Source organism: Drosophila suzukii, chromosome X (genome assembly GCF_043229965.1).
Source record: "Drosophila suzukii chromosome X, CBGP_Dsuzu_IsoJpt1.0, whole genome shotgun sequence".
NCBI classification, from domain to species: Eukaryota; Metazoa; Arthropoda; class Insecta; order Diptera; family Drosophilidae; genus Drosophila; species Drosophila suzukii.
Genome location: NC_092084.1, coordinates 20,212,848 through 20,232,906, shown reverse-complemented (window position 1 = coordinate 20,232,906; position 20,059 = coordinate 20,212,848). Strand labels below are relative to the sequence as shown.

The following is a 20,059-nucleotide window of genomic DNA, read 5'->3' as shown; positions in this document are numbered from 1 at the left end:
CAGCAATCAAACTGTTTCTGCTGCGCCGTTTCGACAAACAAACCTGCGGACGGACGGAGAAAAGGCAGGCGCTCGAAAAACGCAACATTTGTCTATTGTCCGTTCCGCTTTTTTCTGCGTCTGTGTTTTTCTGTCGCGTGCGCGTGTGTGTCGGTGCTCGTTTTTTGTTATTTTTTTTAAACCAACGACAACGCAAGAAATTTTCAAAAAAATACACAAAAATTTCGGTGTATATATTTAAATGATTTTGTTTTTGGTGGCGTGTTGAATGAGAAAATTTTGAGAAACGCAGTGGAAAACGTAAGACATAAAGCTTAAAGTAAAAGCAGAAATTGAGAGTTGTTTGTTGTGTGTGCGTGCGTGTGTGTGTGTGTGTGCAACAATAATAACAAAAAGAACGAGAGAGCCATAGAGAGGGGGGCGATGGGGGCAGACAGAGCGAGTGAGGTGGAAGCAACACCTACGCAACTTTTTTTTTTTTGTTATTTCTTTTTTTTGGCATGCCGTTGCTTTCCCTCTTCCACTCACAGCCTCATTTGACTTGTTGTTGTTGCTGTTGTGCGGCAAATTTCTCCACTTCCTGTTATCTTTCGGCTTTTTTTCGGGTTTTGTTTCCAAATTAGCTCTTAAATAATCAATATAAATTGCGAAAATATTTCCAGCCGCATTAAAGAAACTTGTCCTACATTCGGCAATAAATAAGAAGTGAAGAAATACGTTAAAAAAAACTTGTTTTGTTTTGTTTTTGTGTTTTATGTGCCGAGATCATAAAGCTCTCGCTCTCTCTGTCGCTCTCTTTCCCCCGAGATCAATCATATCAATCTGCTCTTCGCTCTTGTCTCCTCTCTTTGCAACAAAGTTGAAGGTCTTTTTTGCATGGCAATGTTGCCAAGCGCCAGAAACAACAACAAATAGCAACAATAACAAAACATACACAGAACGAAATTTAAAGAACCATTATGAATGAAGCTTACTTTGAATGATCCCAATAAGAAATCAACAATTCATTTTCACTGTATTATGATATTGGTAAAAATTGCATTAAAATAGGTCAATAATCGTTATAAAAATGTATACCTTAATTGAGGATCTGCTCAAAATATTACCATTTTAAATAACCAATCTCACAATGAGATATCTATACAAATTATTAATATTATTATGAATGAAGCTAACTAAGAATGATTCCAATAAGAAATCAACAAATCATTTTCAACGTATTTACCTGTATTTTAATAATAATATTGGTAAAAATTGCATTAAAATAGGTCAAGAATCGTTATAAAAATATGTATACCTTAATTGAGGATCTGTTCAAAGCATTACCATTTTTAATAACCAATCTCACTATGAGTTTTCTATAAAAATTATTCAGAATTTCGTTCTGTGCAGCGTTTTGATTTCGCAGAACTGGTTTTCTGGCGTTTAGTTTTATTTATTTTTCATATTTATTTGTTTCTTTTGCTGGCTGGCGAGATTTTAAATATTTCAATGACGTCAGCGGAGGCTAAATTGTTGATCAGCAATTTTTTGCAACTGCAAAAGACTGGGCAATTAATTAGCACTTATCTGCGATTAGGATTTAAATAAAATTTATGCCTTGAATATTCAAACAGTCCGGCTTTTATAACTTGAATAAAAAAGCGATTAAATTATTATTCATTCCTAGAATTTGTGATTCCCTACGGAAAATGAATATTTCATGAATAGAAAAGAATTGTTTTTCAATAAGGTCTATGATAATCCAATTTTTTTGGAACCATTTCATATAGTACCGCTTCATATCTTTATAAAGTACATTAAAAAAGTCGAAATATATCTGCCCACTGTAATAAGATATAGAAACAAGTCGCAGAAAAATATAAAAAAAATCTGAAAAAGCTCTTGGCGCAAGCGCAAAGTGTTGAAGGCGAGGAAGAGTAAGAGCAGAGCAGGTAGAGAGCGAGACAGCAGCACCATATCTTCCTGTCTCCTTCTCGCGATCGCTCTTCCACATTTATTTATAATTTATTCTCTCTTGCAGATCACAAATAAAATGTTTTAATCAATTCTAAAAAAAAAAAACAAAATTTCAACCAATTGGTTCTCGAAGAAATTATAAAATTTTACCGCGCTGACGAGAAAATTTTTGTAAACAATGCATTTAATTAAAGTTAAGACTAAACTCGCGCTTAAAATGCCCGAAATGAAAAGAAACTAGCGAAATACACAATCCAAAAATCGCACAAAAATCGCAAAGTTAACAAAAAAATAGAGGCAGACAACAAAAGAGAGTCAGGAGCAGAAAACAACAGCGAAAACAGCAAAACGACGGCCCCAAAATGTTGTACCAGCTAAGTAAAGCCACTACTAGAATCCGACTCAAAAGGCAAAAAGCCGTTCCACAACATTGCTGGCTCTGGAGTTTAGCATTTCTGGCAGCATTTACTCTAAAGGTAAGCGAACAAAGCGAGAAACATGGCCAAAACACAATAGCGGGTGGATTTATAGATACCAAGATACCATTAAGAAGTTATCTACCACGAAAAACCTACTGTCTATCACTCTTTTTTCATTATTAAGTTGTTTTATCTTCAACATCTATGCTAGGATCTATGGAACTATCCATTTTCTTTACTACGATATGAAAATTACCAAAAGTAATAATGAAGAACTCAATAGCGGGTGGATTTATAGATACCAAGATACCACTAAAAAGATTTTTACCAAGACAAACTTACAATATAACCCTTTTTTTCAATACCGAGTTGTTTTATCTTTAATATCAATGCTTGGATCTATAGAACTATAACTTTTGTTCAAATAGGGTTTGAAAATTACCAAAAATTATAATAGAAGAAAACAATAGCCGGTAAATTTATAGATACCAAGATACTAGTATGATTTTTGCCCTTAAGATCAATGATATAATCTATGGAACTCTAACTTTTTTTAAGTAGGATATGAAAATTGCAAAAACTAGCAATAAAAACCCAATAGCGGGTGGATTTATAGATACCTAAGATAGCACTAAGAAGTTCTTCACCTAGAAAAACTTACTATCTAACACACTTTTTTCATTATTAAGTTGTTTTATCTTCAAAATCAATGCTAGGAGATCCTAGATACGTAGATACGTAGATACGAAACTATACGTTTTGCTTAAGTAGGATATAAGTGTTTCTATAGCAAGACTTGTAAATTTTTTCCATTTGCCAGACAATTTTAAACTAATGTGTTTTTTTTGATTATTAAACTTCCTATATTATACAGGTTTGTCTATCTTATGGATCAAAATTCAGATATCTAGATCCATGCTTAGTTACTCAATAATGTAATTTTTCTGGGATAGGACTTATAAACTTATTACACCTACTTACCTTAGGCTAGAAATAAAACTAAACTAAATGAAACCACAAATACAAATATTCTGAAACCTCAATTGTGGAACAAACTACCATCAGGAGACCACATTTTAATAAAATGACGCATACACAAAAATACACTTAATTAACTTTCAACATTTGAGGGCAATCAATGCAGCAAAATTCTGCAAACATTGTCGAGAGTTATTTATTTATTTATTTGTGATCCCTCATTGCCTCACCCACATGAAAATCGTCTTCACTTTTGTCTTTGGTCTTTTCCCAAGTTAATTAAATTCAATTATTTCGCATCATGTTTGCCTTTTGTCATTGTTCATGCGGATGTATTTGTCTCACTGTATGGAGTACTAAAAGCAAACAAACTCTCCCCCAATCAAAGACCTTGAGGAAACGACAAACAAAAGCAATATCATTGCAAAAAAAACAAGAAACCCCAAACAAGATTTTGCATTTCGCATCTTAAGTCGTGTGTAAGAGAGATATGAAGTAAAAATACTATATACCCAGTACACTCTTAAGAAACCAATCTATTATCAGAGTCAGAAAAAAGGAATTAACATATAGATTTAAAATAAAATGATAGATAAAATAAATAAATAATAATAAGATATAGGGGTTAAAAAGTAGAGACCCATTTAATGGTTTTCGATTATGATGTTATGATAAAATTCGTATTCTCAAGGGATTTACCAGATTTATCTTATCTGTACTACCATGCAAGCTTTATATCTCTAATAGTTATTTCGTGCTGTATTAGTTTCGGTTTCTGTTTTGCATAATAATTTCATAACCGATTCCCCCATTTGTGCATCCAACTTTGTGTTGTAATCGGTAATTGACTTTCGACTTTCGTAATTTTGCACGAATCCAATTTTCATAAAGGTATAGGCATTACAACAATTAACTTGGCTCATAGACTTCGATTCTTTTCTAAGCTTAATAGACAAATAGTATTGATTTGTTATATAGTATTCAAAACGTGTAATACTGTTTTTGTATCGTGATATCTTAACTTTACTCAAGCTGATCTGTATATTGTTTACTGGATAGTACTGGTAGTTATTTATAATAGAAGTGGGCACGACTTGGCATGAATTCCCAACCCGCTGTTAACCGGTTCGAATTCGATTTCGATTACATTTTACATTGACAAATTTTTATTCGTTTGTTTTTATTTGTTTAACGAAATTGTTGGCGCGTAACGACTACTGCTCCCCCACATATACCTATATATTCTATTTCGAATACAACTAAACAATTGTTTCCCCCGGTAGATCCATTTAAATGGGTTTTTTAGTTGTTCATGCTGTTTCACCGGCCGTTTTTTTTTTCATTGCTCTGATAAATGGCCAGAAATATTTGCCATTCGGTCACATACAATCTTAACTTATTTCGTTGCTGGTGGCCATAAGTCACGTCTCAGTCGAATAGTAAACACAAGTATATACAGGCATTCATTAAAGCAAGAACACATCCATGAGGTATTTTTATTCTATATGCTTTATCGTTTAAATTGATAAAATATCTGAGGATTTATGTTAGTGAATATTATTCGATTTATTCATTGATAAATATATAAATAGACTTAACTTCCTAAGTAGTTTTTTCATAATAATACTACTTTATCGTTCTTTACTATATAATTCTGCCCATTTAAAAGAAATATACCTTGTATAATTATAAACAAGGCCAACTTAAATGGAGCATAAAATGAGGCTTACCCAAAAAAAATTAAAAACAATTATCCCCGTAAGATTCTGTGACACTGGTTGAAAGAGGAAGTGCTGGGTAATTAAATGCCGGCCAGAATACACAGATGCACAACGCAGATAGGACCCAATTTTCTCGCTTTTCCCCCGCCCCCAAAAACGCCGTGGAAAACCACACCCATTCCATGTCCAGGACACGTGTCAACCGTAACAGAAACAAAAACATTGAAATGGGGGGGATATTTCAGACTCCAGATATTCGCCATAAAGAAATACTCGAGAAGGCATCTAGAGGTGGGCAGAAGAAGTCAGTGCAGAATGGCAATTAAATGCAACCCTGCACTGTCATGCAATCGACACCAAAAACCTTTGGGTTCCCACCCCTTCTACACGAAGAAACCCCTTTGTTTTTCAACCAAATTCTACTCGAAAATGTGCATAAATTAAGTAACAATTAAACCAAGTTGAGCTCGAGCTTATTAACCCCCTGATGGCATGACTAATTGATCTTATTCGAGATTAAATATACGCATTCAAGTGGAACTTGAATATGAGTCAGTTAGAAATGCAGAAAAAAGTGAAGGTTTCGTAGAGAACTAATTGGGATTGGCTTAAATATTTTAGTATTGAGTAGTACTGAGTTGAAATGCACTTCTTAATAATCGATTCTGTTTATAAATTCCAAGATCTCTGCTCACATAGCCCCTAAAAACTTCACTTCTTTCAGTTCGATGGTGTCTGATATTTGCCAGATTTTTTTGCGAGAGTCTTAAAAATATCTTGCAACAATATTTTTCGATGAGTTGCAACCTCGTCTCGCTTCCAGACATCAAACAGATACTGAAAATAGAGTCAAATGCCGGAAATGCTGCATCAAAATGTGAAATAAAAAAAGAAAATGCAAAAGATATTAAAGCTGCAAAGAAATTGTGGTTTTCCGAAAAGGGGAAAGTGTTCCTATAACTTGATCCATTTTCGACTCGAACTTTGTTTCGATGATCGATTAATGCCTGGGGGAATCGTTTACAAACCCTCCCTGGTTTTTTTTGGTATAGTTTCTGATTGCAAAAACAAAAACTTGGGTTGGGGGGGAAATGTTTGGGCCATTCAGAATTCTTCATTGTCCCGCAACAAAAGCCCGAAAAGAACCGAAAACGAAATTGCTCTAACGGTGTTTGCTCCCGTGAGGCGTTTTTCGTTTCACTTCACCCACTATATAAGGGTGACTTTTCCGCCCAACTCGGGCTATATAAAACGCAGACCCAATTTTATATATCGAGGTATGCACAGCTGCGGTGAGGGAAATAGTAATGGGTTAGTTATGAAACAACAATGGAATAACCAATGCTTAAAAATGCTTTATTTATCTATTATACCATCAATTTTAATTTAAAATATTATTTATACTTATCAAAAATTAGAGCCAACGTATTGTTTTAAAACCAAAATATAATAATATATGTTAAAAACACTATATTTAACACTTACTATTAGCAAATTTTTAAATGCAAATTTGTTTTGGGTTATAAAAACCTTTTGAACACCAAAAATCCCAGTTCTAATATCTACCCCTATCTAAAAACAATCGTAAACTACTCAGAAGTTATATAGTATATGAAGTCACTTAATATTTAGTCTACTTATTGTTATAAAACTTAAATATAATTATTGATGTGAAAAATACTATATTTAACATTTACTATTTGCACGTTTTAAAATGCCATGTTATTCTAAAGTAGAAAAACCTTTTGAATACCAAAAATCCTAGTTCTAGTATCTTCCCTTTTCCAAAATCAATCGCAAACTTCTGAGCTCTATAGTATTATATAAAAAATCACTTAACATTTAGTTTACTTGTTGATATGAAACAAAAGTAAAAGAATTAATGTTAAAAACACTATTTTTAGCATTTACTATCTGCAAATTTTAAAATACCATTTGATTTTAAAGTAGAAAACCCTTTTGAATACCAAAAATACCAGTTCTAGTAACTCTCCTTTTCCAAAATCAATCGCAAACTTCTGAGTTCTATAGTATTATATATAAAGACACTTAATATTTAGTTTACTTGTTGATATGAAACAAAAATAGAATAATTCATGTTAAAACCCATTTTTTTTAGAATTTACTTTTTGCAAATTTTAAAACACCATTTTATATAAAAGTAGAAAAACCTTTTGAGTACCAAAAATCCTAGTTCTAGTAACTCTCCTTTTCCAAAATCAATCGCATATATTTATAATACCTCCCCGTTTCCAAAATCAATCGCAAACTTCTATTACTTTGAACTCGTCTGTATGTTCACATGTGTGAGGTGAGTTCTATATGAAGTCACTTAATATTTAGTCTACTTATTGTTATAAAACTAAAATATAATTATTTATGTTAAAAATACTATTTTTAACATGTACTATTTGCACGTTTTAAAATGCCATGTTATTCTAAAGTAGAAAAACCTTTTGAATACCAAAAATCCTAGTTCTAGTATCTTCCATTTTCCAAAATCAATCGCAAACTTCTGAGCTCTATAGTATATAAAGTCACTTAGTATTCAGTATACTTATTGTTATGTAACAAAAATAAAATAGTTAATGCTAAAAACACTATATTTAACATTTAATATTTGTAAATTTTAAAACGCCATTTTATTTTAAAGAAGAAAAAACTTTTGAGTACCAAAAATCCTAGTTCTAGTAACTCTCCTTTTCCAAAATCAATCGCAAACTTCTATTACTTTGAACTCGTCTGTATGTTCACATGTGTGAGGTGAGTTCTATATGAAGTCACTTAATATTTAGTTTACTGTAGACATGAATCATAAGCGGGGAGGTTTCTTCCCACTGAAGGGGAGTTATTATCCAAGTATGGGTGGCCGGAAGGAGACTGCACTAGTTCCTGCCGCCACTTGAGCATTATGAAAGTCATAATTTTTGTATGCGAAAACTTTCTTACATGAAATGTCTGCTTCCTAATTACTTGTGTATTCTGTGGCACAGGTCGATAAAATGGCATCGTGCAAAATGGAGAGCTTAAAACTCGTGGCCAAAAGTGAACCAAAATATAATAACCACATATGGGCTGGGTGGATTGTGTGGTTTATAAAGTTTGGTACATTTTATAGCAGAAAATAAAAACCATACGATTTTTGTTCATTTTATATAATCCCGAAGTCAACTGGAAATGTACTTTTAATCCTTAAAATTAGTTTTGTTGGAGGGTTCTATAAAGTATATTATGTTACAATCCATTATATCATCATTATAAAAATATTTAATAGAACGGATTGTTATACTTTCTTTCTTTGGCTTGCTAAGGACTCCAACCTAATCGTTTCTATTGATATTAAACCCTGTTCTTTGACTCCCCTTTTTAATTATCATTGACTCCATTTATGATTACCCCAACTTTTATTAATTAAAATCGATACTTGTATATTCTGCCCTGCAATCGTAAATCCCGATCCGTTTGCATACAGGAATTCGCAATTCCAAATGAACAAAAGCAACAAGCAGACAGGAAAATAATAATAAAAAAAAAAAAAACTAATGAGAAAATGCAATGGAAAATGGGGGGGGAGGGCGTTGTTTTGCAGTTGCTGTTTGCTTAATTGAAATTTATTGACTGCGCGTTTGTAAATTGTTTCATCTAGAGGCGGAGGGAAAGGCATTTAAACGGGGAAAACCAGATGCAGATGCAGCAGGAGCAGGCGCGAAACTTATTTTCAAAAGGGTGGCCGGGAAATCACACTCTGAATTTTCCCCATTTTCTCCCCAGTTGCGGCTTATTTGTGAGCCCCACATTTTTTCCCCTATCCATCCGTTGACGTTTTTATAGCCAGTAGAAAATCTTGCGAAATCATCGAAAATTCTTATGAGCCCAGTGAATCCCTCCATATGGCCGCATTAACACCATTGGAGTTTTTTTTTCTCCAGGCTTGTCAATCAGTTTATTGGATAGTTCTTCGCCCGACGCCTGTCACTCGGCCCAAACTGACAGGTTGTCTGTTTTATTCTATATTTTGACAGGCGAAATAAGGTGTTTTGGGCGGTTGAAGTGGCTCCAAATACTAGAGAATGGTAGGAAGAGAACAGTAGGACAGCAATTTGGGGTAGAAGGTATATGTACATATATAAAGAGGAGGGGTTTGAGATTTGAACACCTGAAAAAACTTTTAAACATCATTGTAAAAATGGCTTACAAGCTCATTCACTTACATTTCTTTAAATTAGTAAAATGATCTACTAAGGGAAACTTTTCAAACAAAATAAGCTAATAATAACTAAATAAAAGAAATGTTTTCTAAAATTAAAAATAAATCGACAAAGTTTAGAACTCCGGGGAGAATGGCATTTGTAATACCTTATAACTTGTAAGCCGTTCAAAAGTGTATTTATACTCATAGTTTAACTTTTGTCAACTATATTTCAACAATTACACAACTATTTCCAATTTAAAATATGAAAAACCACCTCCATAAGGATATGATATACATACACACACACATTTTATAATAATGAAGCCAACTGGAATCAAACAAATCCACCCAAAATTCGAAAAATCGAATAGGAACAGGAAAAGAATGAATAGAAAAGACAAATCGGATCGCATCAATGATTTCCCATAGCCGGAAAGAGTGACCGATGTCATTGGCCTTGAAATTTCGGAAATTCGTCAACCCTCCAGAATGGGGGAAAACTGAAAACTCCCTCTAGAAAAACTGTTTGGCCAGCACGATCGTAATTTAGTTGGGTTCTATTCTCATGTCGTTCGAAGGGTGTGAATTCATTTGTCGATTTAATTATTAGTGGCTGCTGCTGCTAGTGCACTGTAATAAAAGAAGTATATAAATCAATAGGTTCTTGGTTTATCTGTAACATAAGATATTTCTTTATAATACTGACTTAGGGACTAAAATAAAAAAATAATATATCATTATTATATTATGTAACAAATCGATAGACACTATTTTTTTTTCAGTGCCCTTTTGTGAAACGCAATTCTTTTCTATTCCTGTTTTATTTTCCCGTGCTCAAGAAGCGTCAAAAATGTAGCGAGGGTGGCTAGAAAAACTGTCCAACCCCGAAGAACTTCTCGAGTGCGTACAATTCACTGACCTTGGAATATATGCAGTGGGATTCGAATTCGGAATCGAAATCGGAATGCGGAAACCTCAAACTCAATCGAATCGGGGTTGCAAGTTAATCCACTCCACATGGTCCATCAATTTAATTAGTTGAACGAGGGGCAGCATTGAAGATAAAACCAAGACATTTATTTGCCATCGATAAACGAATAAAGCGAGAATGTCTTTTGCTCTTAAATGAAAGTGATATCTTCAAGGGGCGATATAATAACAGAGAGGATAAAATATATTTAATAGAATGGTTGGAGATTTTTGGTTTAAGAAGTAGCATTTTGTAAACTCAAAACTAATTCAAAAAAATTGTAAAAACTTCTTTTTCTTTTCAATTCCAATAAAATGGACCAATGTAATATTGAAGTGGTTCCAATCCATCGAATTTTCAATGTAACCAACAATATAGTAACTCTTTCAATACACACAACTTATTATTTTATAGTGGTTTTACTATTAAATACACGATACACACGATAGATACTGTTTTAAATAGTTGTTAACCTTTTTTTTTATAGTTCCGTACCATTTACCAATATAGGTAAATTTAACCCATAACATTTTTTGTGTGTACAAAAACCTCAAACTAAATTACATTTCAGAGTGACAAAAAAAACTTTGAACTACTGCAACTGATTTGGCTTTCCAAAAGGAAGTTAAATTGGACATACTATACCAAGGATGAATGAGTTCCTGCGCATTGCATATTCATCGTTTGTAACCCAATCACCCGCCAGACTTGGCTATGGACTCCATAATTGAGGTGCTTTATGCGGCGGCAAAAAAAGAAGTGCGAATATTCAGAGGATGTGCTCCAGGGCTTGTGGAGCATGTAACTAGACGCTAAATAACGTTTAGCATGGAAATGGCAACATTTCGCACAGTTGGCTTTGGCTACACCTGTGGCCACCGTTTCCGTTTCCACCTACTTACTTCTACCCAAACCATCCAGCCTGCCAACTTCACTCGTGACTTAAACTGTTTGCATAAACATTTCCATTCTTTTTCCCATGCACATACCCCAAACGCCATACGCCATACGCCACTTGCAACTCATGCCACATCCCAAATCCCTTGCCATCCCATCCGCCATTAGGACTACGTGCTAAAGTGCACTGAGGAGTCAACAGCGTCTTCCCGGCAAATTCAATTTGCCGCAAGTTTGCCAAACACTGGCAAAATTTTTACAAACTTTTGAAAAAGTTCAAAATGGGTCGAGAATACTTAAGTCTTTTAGATGATAACTAGAAGGTTAATGGCTCGCATCCACCCGGGGGCGCCAACTATTTTTTTCAGAGTTTTAGACAATGATAATAAGAACACTTCTTAAGTTAAAGTAATTTATTATAATAATTACAATTAAATAAAAGAAATAATTACTTAAAACTTGACTACCCCACTTCATAAGTTTATAGTGGAAGGGTCTCATTAGGCGGGCATAGTTCTGCCGACACACGTACAGCGTAGAACAGCAGTCGTCACAAATACATGAATAAGCAGCTTCGTGCAAATGACTCACACAAATAAAAGTCGAAAAAGCATTATATTCATGTCATAAGACTACTTCTTAAGTTAAAAAATTTTTTTTTTTAATAATTAAAATCAAACAAAAGTTTTAATTAAATAAAACATGACTTACCCACTTTGAAAAAAAATGGTTTTCAACCAAAAGGTTTATTATTTATTTATTTTAAAAAAAAACAATTTTTTCCCAGTGCACCCACTGTTGACAGTTATGTCAGTACTTGCGAAAGGTTGTGGGTGGCTCCATTCTGTTGCATGTGGAAATTGGAGGTGCATCCTTAAGCCGTTTCTTAAACGCAGCAATCAGCTTACATGGCCATAATTCGCAACGGGTTCAAGTCAACTGTGAATATATGAGATATAGTGTGTCTGCCAGCGATATTTTGATAAAGTTTGTTAGCATGTGCTTGGGGGTTATCAGCACATTAAAGGGCTAACGATTCAATGACCATTGGCAATTTTCGGGGATAAAGTTCTTTTAATGGCCAGTTCGACACGTGTGTATGTGAGTTGCCTTTTCATTAGGAAAGTATTTTTATTGCCATTTTTTATGGAATTTGGGATACAAAAAAAAAATAAACAGCTAAATTACATAAGGGTCTTTTATGGCATTGAAGGATGGTGTACCCTATATAAAGTGTTACTCATTCACTACATTTTGGGAATTTACCTTGTTCAATCTGGTCTTACTTAAAAATATTTATTTTTAAAGAGTAATAATTATACAGATTTAAAAAATTTAAATTAATTCATTAGTATGTTGACATATTATCCATCTACGATTGCCTGATAAACCCGAATTCAAGGGTACAAGGGAAAACCCCAGTGCAAAAAAAGAAATCAAAGCAGATTTTTTTTTCTCCTTTTCTCTCCCTATTTGGAATGCGTTTTTAACACTTTTTTGGCACGCATCTCGCGCGGCTTTTCCCAAGGGTTGAATAAGTAAAAAAAGGGGGGACCAGATATGATGGAAATCGAGGGGTGCGAGAAGGCGTCCCGGGGTGGTTCGATCAGGCTGCCTTTATTATTTATCGATTGGCATACGATTGGCCATTCAGCCTGTTAACAGTTCAGATGGAGAACAATGGTGGACGGAAAACAGATAGCGTTACCCATCCGTCCATAATTTATTTTTGGAAAACGCCTCAGGCCATGTGAAAGTTTATTTTAAAAATAAAGGAAACATTAAACTTTATGCTATACTAGAATGCTCTAGGAAATAATAAGTACTCATTGTTATTAAGGAAATAATAATATCCGGTTTATATTATAAAACCAAATTAACATGGGAATACGGTTAGAATAATTTTAGGTTTTAAACCTATTAAATGGATGACTACTTGGTATAATTTTTGGTTTGTTTTGGAAAGCCTAAAATTAAACACAAAGACAAGAAAACCAAAAAAGCCAAAGAAAAACAAACAAACATATCAAACGTCCCTCAACATCTGTTGAAAAATGATTGAAGGAACCAAAAAGCCGGCTGACACAAATGACGAATGAAAAGGCCAACATATGTGGCGGTCCAACCAGCCCTATATCTTTTTTTCGGGTATTATGTCACAAGGTGGGCTACGTGTTGGGTTTATGCTAATTTATTGCTGCACCAAAAACTCCAGCCTCAGGTTGTATCAATACCAAGTGATGTTCCAATGTTCTGGTGCTAACTTTTGCCACCACCAGCGGAAAATTGAGATATTTGTGTGTGCTCTAGTTTTTGTGTCTGGGTTTCGGGGTTTCAGAGTTCCAGGGGTTAAATCGTATGGCAACAACAAATGACATTAACAACGCTTAGAGCAATTACACAGAGACAGACGGCATAAGAGAATATGGAAACGTGGAAGGGTGGGTGGATGGATGGGTGCTTCTGGACCGGGGTTTTGGATTATTTATAATGAGGCAATAACAATTTGTGCTGCAGTTGGTCATGACATTCGATTAAGCTGTCGGATGGCTTGGCTTTTGTCCCAGCTGCCCCGCTTTTTCGAGTAAACAAAACTTAAGCTCTGGGTAGCCTTTGATGTTTTCTAAGAAATTATTATTATTAGCACATTGTCATCCTCTTTAATCTCTTAGCTTTTGAGCTATGTTTAAAGATGGTGTCTATCAAAATATCTCCTAGTTTAAAATTTGGATGTTTAATCCAAATTAAGTTTACTTTATCATATGGATTAGAACATAAAACTGCTAGAAACTATTTAAAGTTCAATGCATGGTAACACTTGATATTAAATTTCGTTTTCCTCTTATCATTTCAGGTTCGTACATATCTGAATAATGGGAGTCTACCACCACCCATACACTTTGGTGACAATGTCTAATCCCCAAAGAGTAGAAAATTCATCGCTGTGAACTCTCACCACTGAAAGAAATTGAAGAAATTGTGGAGTATTCCGGGGTTTAGGTCTGTTGCCACTTGAAAAGCACTCAACTTGTCGTAATAATGCTCTTAGGCAAGCTGCACATATACGTATAGGAGCATATGCATATAGGGAAATTGCCAAGAGTGGGGGAAATCCATCTCATTGTTGCAAATAATTCAGGTTTATTGTCAAATGAAGACAAAGGGAAGACAAGTCGCAAACACTCCAAGGGAATTGTGAGTTATGAATTGCACAGACATGTATGGATTTATTTATTTATTTTATTTCTAACCATTTTATCAACGCTTAGTTTTTAAATTGTCTAAGCCATATCATTTCGGAATATTTCTTCAAAAGAGTTATGTAGTTAGAAGAAGGTTTCTGATGATAGTGAGTGCCTTCCCCCAAAAAATATCATGATATATTCATTTGGGGTTTCAAAAATGTATAAGACTTACGTAGTTTGGAAAAGGTTACTGATGATAGGGAGTGCCTTATCCTAAAAAATGTTCTGATCTATTATATTTTGGGTTCCAACAACGTGAAAGAGTGTTTTATGTAGTTATGAAAGGGTTACTGATGATAGGGAGTGCCTTAACTTAATAATACTATAATATGATATATTATATTTGGGGTTCCAAAAATATAAAAGATTGTTTAAGGTAGTTAGGAAAAGATTACTGTTTTGGGGGTTGCCTTAACCTAAAAACACTATAATATGATATATTATATTTTGGGATCCAAAAATGTAAAAGATTCTTTACGATTTGGGAGACACTTTTGTTTTCTTGGTGCATCCAACCCATATCAAATTTATTCATGCACTTGGCCCTGCATAAACTTACTCGCTGCATTTAAATGCATTTAAAAACGCTTAGCCTGGCACTAAAACAGCTGGATGGAGATGTAGACGGTAAGATAGATAGGTTCCAACGATTAGAAGAGGGGCTTGGGGCGTTCTGCTACAAAGGTCGGCCTTAACCCCTGACAGCCCCCCCAGAAAAGGAAGAGAGTCGAGGTGGAGAAGTGGGGACCACTAAGCTAAGACAAAGCTTTCTGGTTTATCTGTCTGCACCAGGCAACTGGAACTTCTCTTTCGCACTCTATTATGGCTATCTCTTTTCAGCACACCTACCAGTATTACGTATCTGGGTGTGCATGTGTGTGTGTGAGGGCTCTATGCGGTTTATTTATGCCGTCTGCCTGATTTCCGCTTTTTAAATGCTTCTGCCTCGGTTGCAGCTTCTGCTGGTGTGCTGCTTGGGCAAAAACACTGGAAAAAACATTTTCATATTTAAATGTATGGGTTTTTTGTCCTTATTTTATTTTGCTGTTTAAAGCCTTATTGCCTGAGTTAATATTAACAATTTTTTGAAATTTTTAAAGTGCATGTCTTATTTTTCAGACCTCATAGACTGCAATATATATTTGTTCTTTTTCCCATTATGTTCCCTTTGTGCTTTCAGTGGTTACTTACATTTTAAATATTATAATATTAAAATATTGTTTTTACCAAACTTTTGGTTTCTCTCAGTGTAAACCACATTGCCTCTGTCCTTCAACTCACACAACAACAAATTTATTTCCATTCTGTTCTCTTCTATGCGTTTTCAGTTAATTTTTGTTTTTTGTTTCATTCCGCCTGTCTCATTCCCTGTCCCACTCGATCTCTTTCTCTCTCTGGCAGAGGTGCTAAGTGGAACACCAATTGGCCCTGACAAAGGCATTGCAATTAGAGAAAGAGCAAGCGAGATGGTAGATGGGGCCTGAGTGAGATGGATAGAGATTGAATTGAGTGCAAGGAAAAGTTAATGGGGAAAGGATTTCTTGTAATAGATCCGTTTCTAATGAACAACTCCATTTCCTCAATGGGAGAGAGAAAAAAGTGGAGAAAGAGAAAAGAAATTAATTATAAGAAGGTAGAAAGATTGTCTGTAAGGAGCGGAGAAAATTACGAAAACTTCAGAGTAATGGAGAAGGAGAAAATTAGGAAGGACAAGAATAATTGGTGTTTTTATTTTTCTTAAATGTCTAGAAAAACAAAAGGTTACTAAAAGGGATAAGAAAATGTTGAAGAAGATTAAGATTGTATTCTTATGTCAAAATTCATAAACTATTTATATTCCCTTAAGAAGTTTAATAAACGTGATATGCAATTTCAGAGGATCGAATCAATGTTATCCCAATTTGTTTCACTTTCAACGTTCCTATCTATTTGTATTTGACTAGCCTCTCCAGTTCCAATGTTCCTAGAGTAAACTATCAAGCGATATAGTCATTTTTTCAACATGATTACAAGACGTTTAACACGAAATAAGGCCCATTATATATACACACAGATATTGCCTCCCTAATTTGATAATTTCCTAGTTAATTTTATAACTCACTTGTAGCTCATTCCATCGCCCACATGCTAACTTAATCAAATGGCAATTTAAAGCGTTTCCCAATCTCCCCCACCCGGCGTGCTCAAAATAAACAAATCAAACGGGGCGCAGATAATAGATGGGTGAGGTATGGTAACGAGTTGCATGCAACCCCAGAGAAGAATTAGATGCACTGACCGCAAACTGAAATGGAATTCCCTTGTCCAATGTGTCGGAAAGCCAAAAGGTCAACGCTGACAAAAGGGATGTATGTAGATAGATAGATGAATAGATGGATGGTTGGTCAGAAAAATGGATGGACTTTATGCAAATTAGCCTAATTAGATGACAGGACACGCACACATGATTAAAACGAAATATTCCGGTTTTGTCGGGGTCACCACATTGGCTATTCTCCATGTATTATTTAACTTTAACTAGTCAGGGGACAAATGGATTTATAAGCCGAAATTTGAAGTGGTTACACTTAATTGTCTACAAATTTGGGCATGGAAAACCTCAACCCCTCACAAAAACCTCAAACATTCTGAAGTGCACCCTGTTGAGCATTATAATACTTTTCAGTCAACACTAAAAGCAAAATGATTAATTGCATTTGCTTGGGAGCCAAGGAAAAATAGAAATACGCCAAGAACAAGAAAATTTTCCTGCTTTTTAAGTAATTCCCCAGCGCTTGCCAACACTTTTTGAGGGTTGATAAACTCCACAGAGAAAGAAAATTCGTTCCATATAAATTTTACAAAATACACACATATTTTTAAATTATAAATACGATGAATCATTTAATATTGCATATATTTATAACATATTACTTGAAAAATATTATTTAACATTTCATTTAAAATGTCCCATAACCTTAAATCAGGACTTCATATCAAATGGAATTTTCACTTCGTGTAGGCATTTTCGTCTTTGCGACTTTTACTTTGCCGCCTGATAAATTAAATTGAATTCCCTGCCTTGGCCGGGCTGAGATGTGAAAAAATCCGTTTAAACGCAACTTTATACAGACACCCCGTTTCATTCTGGGATACCATCCCCCTTATAAGTCTGCCACCCCGCCAAGCTGTCGCTTCAGATGATGATGATGATGGGTGCGATGAGCATTTGTTGTCGCTATGACGATGGAAAGTGCTTCTGACCAGCTTTACCAACCCTGAACCTCTAACGAAAAATTGTCTAATTTCTCGAGGATTTCTCTACAAAGGGGGGTACACTTTGGACTCAGTACGTATACTTCAAAACAACTCCCCCATTTTATCCCTTAATTTCCGTTGAACGGGGGGAAATAGTTGCTTTAGGCTTAAGCTTTTCCTGTTTGTTGTTGCTATTGTGGTTGATATTCTGGGAGTTGCAAGTTTTTTTCCTTTAAAGCAGGTTATAAAAACTGCCAGACAGGGTTCGAAATGTTTGGAGGGCAAAAATTCATGGAATAATTAATGGTAAATGATTTTTCGATGGATATACATTTGATGAAGATGGATGCACTTCCACGCCACTTTGTGAGTGAGATATGTCATTGAATTTCAATTAATTAAGGGTTGATAAATCTTAAGTGATCAGAAATATGATTGATATAAGTTGGATTAGTTAATTGCATATGCGACATCGTTTTGAAGTGTTTTTTGGGGTATTTTGTTACCTTGTATAGGGAATTTATGCTAATTTAATAGTGCAAAGTGGTACGACAAATTGGAGATAAATGTTACATGTGTATACAATCGTTAAATTTTAGTTGATGCCTAACGTTTTAAAAACCTTACAAATAAGTACTACGTTTCCAAGTGATTTATCAAGCTCTTTCAGATAATTACTTAAATTTAACTTATAGAGGGAGTATCGGATTCAAGATTACTGAAGTGGCAATAAAGAAAGTCCTTGGGAAAGCCACCTTTTCCCTATTTCGCCTGTCTGCTCCAATTCCACCCTCTGTCTACCCCCTTTTTAAGTCAGCTGCTGTTACCGTTGATTTTATCGTCTGCTTTGACAGCTGTCACATCGTCATTGTTGAATGCCATTGGTGTTGTTCTCGAGTATTGTTGTTGAATTGCGTTGTCGCTGTTGTTGCGTGTTGTTATCATTGCATTCCCCCATGTGATTCGCATTGATTGATAGTCTGCAAAGATTTGTTTGCGGAAAGGAAATGAAATTGCGATGTTTGAGGAAATACATATATGTATAAAATGGTGACTGCAATTTTTAACTAATATTTTGTGATTTTGTTTGAAATACTTGTAATTACCTAGCTGTGAGTATGGGTGTTATGAACATTACAATTAACAGTTGCACGTGATAGAATTTGTAGTCAAAAATAGCCAAAGTCTGAACGCCATTAATACTGTCCCACGTTGGGCGCCAATTATTTGTATATTTGATTATCCACTTGTTTGGAAATGTTAAACCTGTTTTAACTTTGTTTTCATTGACAAGTGGAGAAAGCTTTCAGGAATTGTGCCTGCAACAATAGATCACAATTCCATTTCCGTACTAGTCGCTTCCTAGCAATTTCCTGACGCCAGGTGTCGCATTTGTGCATTAATGCTCACCTCGTCCATTGTGCTCCGGTAAATTGCATCTGTCTCACTTTTGGTGGCTGTCTCTCTTTTTGTAGCCTGCCAACATTTCCGCCACAGACGAATGGAAAATGCCGAGGAAAAGTGGGGAAAGTGTATGGAACGGAAAAAGAGCTGAAGTAGCAAAAAAAAAGGGAATTGTTTTCCTCTTGCTTTGGGAGGGGGGGTTGGAGTTGTGTGACAGATGGAAAGGTGGAGATTTCAAAAGGAGATTGCGCCAAGGTATATAGAACATATTGATCGTTGTGCGACCTATGCGGGCAAACAAACTGAACTATGCATGAACCGAAATCAAATTACCTGTCTGACTTCGACTCCCTGTTGGACTTCATTAACTGGTGGAAATCACCTCTTTGGTTCCTGTCAATACCCCATTTTCCTCCTTTCACCCGGTGTCACAGCTAATTTTCCATGCAATTACATGCAGTTTGCTGTGAAGGACTGCTGTGGACTCTCGACAACGTTTTTCAGTTCCCTTTGCTTTCCACTTTCACTCCTCGTGCTGTCCGGTTTGGCCTTTGGGGCATATCCCTTCTGTACATTTCCTCCTCAGCCTTTTGGCCTTTTAATTGCATCAGTAACGCTTGATTTAACATTTTCCAAAGCGAGTCAGTTTGTTGGTCAAATGGAAAAGCCAAACAGGAAGAGTAACTTTATAGCCTTACGAGAGACGATATTTTTGGCATGACCTGTCATTAGCTTAAATGAATTAAATCCCCTGACAGAAGGGGGAAAAAACGCGAGAATGATGAAAAAGTTTTGCTATAAATTTCTTATGTAGTTGAATTTTAAAAAAAGGAACTTTTATTTACAAAAAATTCATTAAAAATATTCTATTTTATAAGAATTGTACTCATAAAAAGAGTTTATAATATTCTTTGAATAAAAATATCTATTATAATTTAAAATCCTTAATTTGTCAAACCCACAAACAGCACCAAATATCATTTTGGAAAATAAATAAACCACAATAAATATAAAACAACAAATTTATTGTTTGCATG

The 20,059-nt window shown here is 34.9% G+C and overlaps 1 protein-coding gene across 4 annotated transcripts in view; it reads left to right on the top strand.

Annotated features, from left to right (window-relative positions):
- Nucleotides 1–5: 5 nt before the first annotated feature.
- Ptp10D (Protein tyrosine phosphatase 10D) overlaps nt 6–20,059 on the top strand; it is a 57,875-nt gene continuing 37,821 nt past the window's right edge. For 2 of the 4 annotated variants that reach the window (XM_065868153.2, XM_017068569.4), the window contains exons 1-2: nt 7–300; nt 2,024–2,435. In XM_065868153.2, the coding sequence (XP_065724225.1) occupies nt 2,322–2,435 (114 nt within the window). In that variant the 5' untranslated portion in view covers nt 7–300; nt 2,024–2,321. Of the gene's footprint in view, nt 301–2,023; nt 2,436–20,059 lie in introns of all 4 variants that reach the window. The other 2 variants (XM_065868152.2, XM_017068571.4) reach the window with 2 other exon arrangements.